At 50.7% G+C, this 7285-nt stretch overlaps 1 protein-coding gene across 1 annotated transcript; it reads left to right on the forward strand.

Moving 5' to 3' along the window:
* Positions 1-244: 244 nt before the first annotated feature.
* On the forward strand, positions 245-6888 carry STAR (steroidogenic acute regulatory protein). The gene is made up of 7 exons (XM_053578520.1): positions 245-348; positions 1627-1740; positions 2043-2170; positions 3914-4072; positions 4200-4384; positions 4958-5051; positions 6066-6888. The coding sequence occupies exons 1-7, from the start codon at positions 285-287 to the stop codon at positions 6177-6179; spliced, it is 858 nt and encodes a 285-aa protein (XP_053434495.1). The 5' UTR covers positions 245-284; the 3' UTR covers positions 6180-6888.
* The last annotated feature ends 397 nt before the right edge of the window (positions 6889-7285 follow it).

Below are 7285 nucleotides of genomic sequence, written 5' to 3' on the forward strand. Positions count from 1 at the left end.
TGTTATTCCTCTTTTCTGTGCACTCCCCCCGCACTCCCCACAAATGGCCAAAGCAGCTTTGTGAGGCAATAGTTCTCTCCTTGACCCTTTCCTTTGTACGGTAAGTGATGGCGTTCTTATCTCCTGGTGATGAAGTACATCCTTCAGCTGGGGGCATTTAAGGCGCACAACGCACATTTCAGGCCACAGCTGCGCCCAGAGGCAGACAGACAAAGACAGACCTCCAGGGGCTCGGAGGTGCAAAGGCAGCAGCAGCAACCCCGGCGCTGCCACTCTGCCACAGGATGCTGCTCGCCACGTTTAAGCTGTGTGCCGGGAGCTCCTACAGACACATGCGCAACATGAGGGGTGAGTCCCTGGGACGCAGGCGCTGTGGGTGCTCAGCAGGGGCTCCCAGGCAGGATGGCTGGGAAAGTCCTGGGTTGGGGCACAGGCCATCCACATTCTGAACCTGGTTGTGCCTCTTACTGTGTGAGTCTGGGAAAGTTTCTGAACCTCAGTTTTCCCACATGAAGAACTGGGCTGGATGCTAAGATATCCCTTCAAGATTCTACAATTTCAGCTCCGTGCCCGTAGCTCAGTGGTTAGGGCGCCGGCCACATACACTGAGTCAGGCAGGTTTGAACCCTGCCCAGGCCTGCTAAACAAGGACAACTGCAATGAAAAAAATAGCCGGGGATTGTGGCAGGCACCTGTAGTCCCAGCTACTTGGGGGGCTGAGGCAAGATAATTGCTTAAGCCCAAGAGTTTGAGGTTGCTGTGACCTGTGACACCACGGCACTGTACCAAAGGCAACATAGTGAGACTCTGTCTCAAAAAAAAAAAAAGATTGTGCAATTTTCTGGTTGTCCCACCTGTGGGCTCCAGTCGTTCCTGAACTGTTGCTGACACTATCTTCCTTCAGGGTGGACGAGGCTTGTACCAAGGGTAGCAGGAAGGCCTTGCCCACTGTACTAGAGGTAGAAGTCTTGAATCCAAAAACAAGACAGGGGAAGAACAGGGCAGCAGGACATCACAAGGACCAGGTAAAGAGAGAAGCGGGCGAGGCAGGGATGTCTGCTTGTCCCATGCCGTCACAAAGAGGCAGGGACCAGTTACCAGAGGCCACTTCTGTAGAGCTGATTAGGACCCAGTTTCATTTGAGTCAATCCCCTGCTATCATTAAAAGGCACACAAACCATAGACAAGTAATTTCCAATCACACTGGGCTGAAGAAGCTACGGTTTATAGACTCCGTGCTTGGCAGAGCTGCGGCTGGCAGCAGGGCTGTCCTCTAAATGGACGTGACTTGCACGTTGAGTGGCCACTCATGCAATGAAGGCTGGCTAGCTGCCAGCACCCCACATACCACAGGGGATGGTTTGATTCTCTTTCTCCAGTAGGATTTTTCTGGTTGTTTCTCTGATGCAGCCTGTCTTCAGGTGGGCCAGGTCTGACCAGACCAGATAGAAGGAACATTTCTGTGCCCCTGGGGGGCAGCACCCTGGTGCAGCATAAGAAGCACTGTGCTGGGAGTTGGGGACCCAGCTCTAGTACAGATCTCTGCTAGGAATCTGTGTGCTCCTGGGGAAGTCACTGCCACCTCCAAGCCAGCTCCTACATAGTGGTGTCCTTCCCTCTCTTCAGGACTGAGGCACCAAGCTGTGCTGGCCATTGGCCAGGAGCTGAACCGGAGGGCCCTGGGGGGCCCGACCCCTGGTGCATGGATTACCCAGGTCCAGCGGCGGAGCTCTCTGCTTGGTAAGTGCTGAGGCTTCCGGCTTCTGCCAGTGGCAGGAGTCTCCTGGGATGAAATGTGCATGTGGCTCTGGCTCCTCTCCTCCCTTCCTCCTCTTCCTCAGTTTATTTTGAGAGGGTGTTCCCATCCTAGAGTTCCTCGAGGTCAGATCCCCTCCCTGTCACCTGCGGCTGCTGGGTCTACCTTGGTCAGCAGGCTTTGGTCTTGGCTTTTCAGAGGAAAAAGCAGATCCAGAGACCAAAGTGTTACGAGCTGGTGGGAGGCGGGAGACTAGCAGGTACCTGTCTTTCCGGCTGTGTGTCAGGGTCTCGGCTGGAGGAGACTCTCTACAGTGACCAGGAGCTGGCCTACCTGCAGCAGGGGGAGGAGGCCATGCAGACCGCCCTGGGCATCCTCAGCACCCAGGAGGGCTGGAAGAAGGAGACCCAGCAGGTAAGAGCCACTCTCGGGACCAGCTTGGGACACCACTTTTCTCTGATTCCCTGCTGCATGCAGTAGTCAAGCGGCAGGGAGTAGTTTTGAGAACTCCTTCTCAAGAACACATCTTCAGATATCCTCCTCCCCTGTGAAAGGTATCTCAGAGCCTCCTGTTTCAGAAACACTACTCCTGTACTTAGCTCCCTGCCAAATAAATACATCGTACACCCACTCAGCAGAGACCCTGCAGTGGGAACTTTGTACACTCAGAGATGTCGTCACGGAGTCAGAATTCCCTGTGCCCAAGTGCTTTGTCTGTACTGTTCTGCTCACCTCCTGGCTGAGCTCGTAGGGTGAGGTGACTGGGCTCACCTTGCCACAGGGCTAGGCTGCAATGCAGAGGGGGCCCAAGGCCTTCTGGAGGTCTCTGCTCCTGGGCACTGCACCATCGTCAGGAGCCTGTAACAAGGCACGCGGTAAAGGCCATTGCCTCTATTGATGGAGACTGTGGTGGCTTCATCTTTGGCAAAAGCTTACATGCAGCCCATTACCCAAAGGTCAGGCAAAACCTCTCTTTTCCCAAGCTCTCAGAGCAACAGAGTTAACAGACTATTAGGATTTAGGCCAGCACTACTCTTAGCTAAGGGTCCCTGGACAAATCACTGACCTTCTCCAGCTCCGTATCGTTGTGATGTGATGTGGTAAGAGGTATTGAACTAAAACAAATTTCTAAGATCCTGTCTATCATTCCATGTATGGTCAAGCTGGTTGTAGAGCAGACTTTTCCCACTCCCAGGTACGTCTCTTAGGATCTTTGAACTTCCGAAGTCAAACATGGGTCTTTTCTGTCAGAAAACTACACCCCCAACATTCATCACCAAGAAAAAAGGGTCCAAAGGCACCAGGTTACCTCTTCAGGAGATGTACAAAGCTTGAAGCAGCAATGACTGCCCGCTTTGTTTTTTTTTTTTTTTGCAGGTTTTGGCCAGGGGCAGGTTTGAACCCACCACCTCTGGTATATGGGGCTGGTGCCCTACTCTGAGCCACAGGTGCACCCTTTTTTTTTTTTTTATATAATAGAGTCTCACTCTGTTCCCCAGGGTAGAGTGCTGTAGCATCATAGCTCACAGCAACCTCAAACACCTAGGCTCAAGTGATCCTCTTGCCTCAGCCTCCTGATTAGCTAGGACTACAGGCACCTGCATATTTTTAGTAAAGATGAGGCCTCGCTCTTGCTCAGGCTGGTCTCAAACTCCTGAGCTCAGGTGATCAACCCGCCTCAGCCTCCCAGGGTTCTGGGATTACAGGCATGAGCTACCACACCCCCCTGAAGACTCTATTTTTTTTTGAGACAGTGCCTCAAGCTGTTGCCCTCAGTAGAGTGCTGTGGCATCAGAGCTTATAGCAACCTCCGACTTCTGGGCTTAAGTGATTCTCTTGCCTCAGCCTCCCAAGTAGCTGGGACTACAGGCGCCCACCACAATACCTGGCTATTTTTTGGTTGTAGTTGTCATTGTTGTTTGGTAGGCCTGGGCTGGATTTGAACCCACCAGCTCTGGTGTACGTGGCTGGCACCTTAGCCGCTTGAGCTACAGGCGCTTAGCCTGCAGACTCTATCTTAAAGTTTCAGGCTTCATGCTTAGCTTAAAATTCCTTCTGCTGTTCACTCCCCACCCTCCTTACCTAATGTCTCTGAGAATGAGGCTAAGGATATTCTTCTCTAACCTTTATTGCGGGGCTCCTTTCTTTCCCTGACAGGCGAATGGGGACGAAGTGCTGAGTAAAGTGGTCCCAGATGTGGGCAAGGTGTTCCGGCTGGAGGTGGTGTTGGACCAGCCCATGGAGAGGCTCTATGAAGAGCTTGTGGAACGCATGGAGGAAATGGGCGAGTGGAACCCGAATGTCAAGGAGATCAAGGTGAGGAAGGGCCAGGGGTAGCTGGCAGGGACCAGGAGAGCCAGTCTCAAGGGTGGGCCAAAGGGGACGTCCAGCTGTGTATGGCATCTAAGCAGCACTGGCTGAGTACTTCTCTGTGGCCTGGTAGGTCCTGCAGAAAATTGGAAAAGATACAGTCATCACCCATGAGCTGGCTGCAGAATCGGCTGGAAACCTGGTGGGGCCCCGAGACTTTGTGAGTGTGCGCTGTGCCAGGCGCCGAGGCTCCACCTGTGTGCTGGCTGGCATGGCCACACACTTCGGGAAGATGCCTGAGCAGAAAGGTGTCATCAGGTAATACACAGCGGGCTCAGAACTTGACAGGCATGTTGGCCGTGGGTGCTCAGCCAGGCATATAAGGGGCTGAAGCTGAATCCCTGCTCCCAACCTTTGGTCCCTGCCCTCAGCTTCCTTTTACAAAAGACTCATTTACCAAAGTAGAAGAGAAGAGTGGCCCTACTTGAACAGCTAGTTCATCTTGACCCTCACAAGGTTTAAGAACCTTAGTGATTTTCTGAAGCAAGGGACAGGGTTGTGAGTTGCAGCTGGTACGCTTCATAATCCACACCACTCCAACACTGCAGCTTCCCGAGGTTCCCAAGGCCCCGGCCACCACCCTGAATCCCCTCCCCGACCTCCCTGTGCTCTAGCAACTAAGGGCAGAGCAGCCTTCCAGCTTCTGCTCCAGCTCCAGCTAGTGTTTGTCCTGATGAGCTGGTGACCATGCTGCCTGTTAATACCCCTGGCAAAGGGTACAGATGAGATTTAGGAAAAAAAAAAACAAAGTTTCTAGAACTGTGGCCAGCTTAACTCATCAGCATAAGCGAGCTTGGCTGCGTCCTGACATGACTTCTCTCCATTTGCCAGAGCTGAGCAAGGTCCTACTTGCATGGTGCTCCGTCCCCTGGCGGGAAGCCCCTCGAAGACCAGACTCACGTGGCTGCTCAGCATTGACCTCAAGGTGTGGACACAGGAGGCGGCTCGGGAGCTGGGGACAAACCGACAGGGACAGAGAATCCTGTTCCATTTGACAGAATCGCAGGCTGTTGGGCAGGGAAGGGACTTGAGTGATGGCTCCTTCTCAGCTCTCACATCAAAATTCAACTTTGTAGTTAAAAAAATTTTTTTGAGATAGTCTCATTCTGTCACCCTTAATAGAGTGCGCTGGTGTCACAGCTCACAGCAACCTCAAACTCTTGGGCTTGAGATCCTCTCACCCTGGCCTCCTGATTAGGTGGGACTACAGATGCCCACCCTAACATCTGGCAAATTTTTTCTATTTTTAGTAGAGATGGGGTCTTACTCTTGCTCAGACTGGTCTCAAACTCCTGAGCTCTGGCAATCCTCCCAGATCACTGGGCTTCAGCTCCTAGAGTGCTAGGATTATAGGACCTACCATGCCTGGCTGTAGTTAATATTTTTTATTTTACATTTTATTATTTTACTTTGAGACAGTCTCACTATGTCGCCCTTGGTAGAGTGCTCACAGCAACCTCAAACTCTTGGGCTCAAATGATTCTCTTGCCTCAGCCTTCTGAGTAGCTGGGACTACAGGCGCCCACCACAATGCCCAGCTATTTTTGGAGCCAGGATCTCGCTCTGGCTTAGGTTGGTCTCAAACTCATGAGCTCAGGCAATCCGCTCCTCTCGGCCTCCCAGAGTTCTAGGGTTACAGGCGTGAGCCACCGTGCCTGGCCAGGCCCAGGGTCTTGAGTGTAAGAAAGGTGGTATCACTTGCTCAGGGTCACACAGCTGGCAAATAGGACTGAAATCAGTCTTGCCAGCAGATCTTGTGCTAGACATTGTCCTGACAACAGGGCAGCAATGCATCCCCTGGCCTCTGACTCTTGTCGAATCCAAAGCTACATCTGTAAAGCTGGAAGACCAAGCCCCAGGCAACCTATGTTTGTGACAGGGTATCCAGGGTGCAATGTTACCTTCAAGTAATGGTCAGTTTGCCTATCTTGTACTGCAGGGGTGGCTGCCAAAGACTATCATCAACCAGGTCCTATCACAGACCCAGGTGGATTTTGCCAACCATCTACGCAAGCGCCTGGAGTCCAGTCGGGCCCCTGAAGCCAGGTGTTAAAGACCAGCCTGCTATTTCCAGCTGTCCCCGGCTGCACTGGTTTGCTGCTTATTAGGGTAATTCCCGTGGAAGCCTACACATCTGTTTGAGATCTCCATCTGGTGACGGTGGATGGAGCATGATACTAGGACTGATTCAGTTTTAGTACATAGCACCAAGAGAATAGGGATGAGGCTCTTAGATCAGCGGTTCTCAACCTTCCTAATGCCTTGACCCTTTAATACAGTTCCTCATGTTGTGGTGATCCCCAACCATAAAATTACATTCGTTGCTACTTCATAACTGTAATTTTGCTACTGTTATGAACCATAATGTAAATATCTGATATGCAGGATGGTCTTAGGCGACCCCTGTGAAAGGGTTGTTCGACTCCCAAGGGGGTCGCGACCCACAGGTTGAGAACCGCTGTCTTAGATGAAGATGTAATTTCTTTCACAGATCAGCTGTTAGGGAGCCTGAGAAGGTGATGGCTCTTAAAATATTTGTACAACTTTATTCTCGGCCCTTACATATCCATCTAAAAACCTCTTTAAAATGCTAGTGGCTGATATAGATGTGAGGGATGTTAACTCCAGGGATCAGAAGTCTGTCATGGGCCCCTGAACACCATTCCCTGCAGGGAATGTGTGTGAACAAAAGCATCGTCTTCACAAGGTGGCTCCCACAACCTCTGCTCCTCTACAACAAGCAGTTCCCCACACTAGGCACCTTCCAGAAATACAGCCCAAGTCTTCTCTATGGAAAAATACAAAACTGTTAAGACTGGTTTCTCTACTTATTCCATAAGCGCCAGTCAGAATAAAGAATCATAATTAATATAAAAAACGTTATTCTGGACCTTTTTAAAATGCTACTCTTAAGATTTACGACTTCACACGAGAGTAGTCCTTGACAAAGCTTTTAATTAAACTAAATCCTCTAGCTCATTAAAAGAAAAGAGACCACTAGAGATTTATGTCATTCAAATATTTAGAATGTTACCAGAATTTTTCATAAAAATTTCCACAGTAAGCACAAACTTAAGTCACTTCTTCACTTTATAACCAATGGATGATTAACAGGCCAGCAAGATGAAATTGTAACTAACAATTTTATTTACCTAATTT

Source organism: Nycticebus coucang, chromosome 24, assembly GCF_027406575.1.
Source record: "Nycticebus coucang isolate mNycCou1 chromosome 24, mNycCou1.pri, whole genome shotgun sequence".
NCBI lineage: Eukaryota > Metazoa > Chordata > Mammalia > Primates > Lorisidae > Nycticebus > Nycticebus coucang.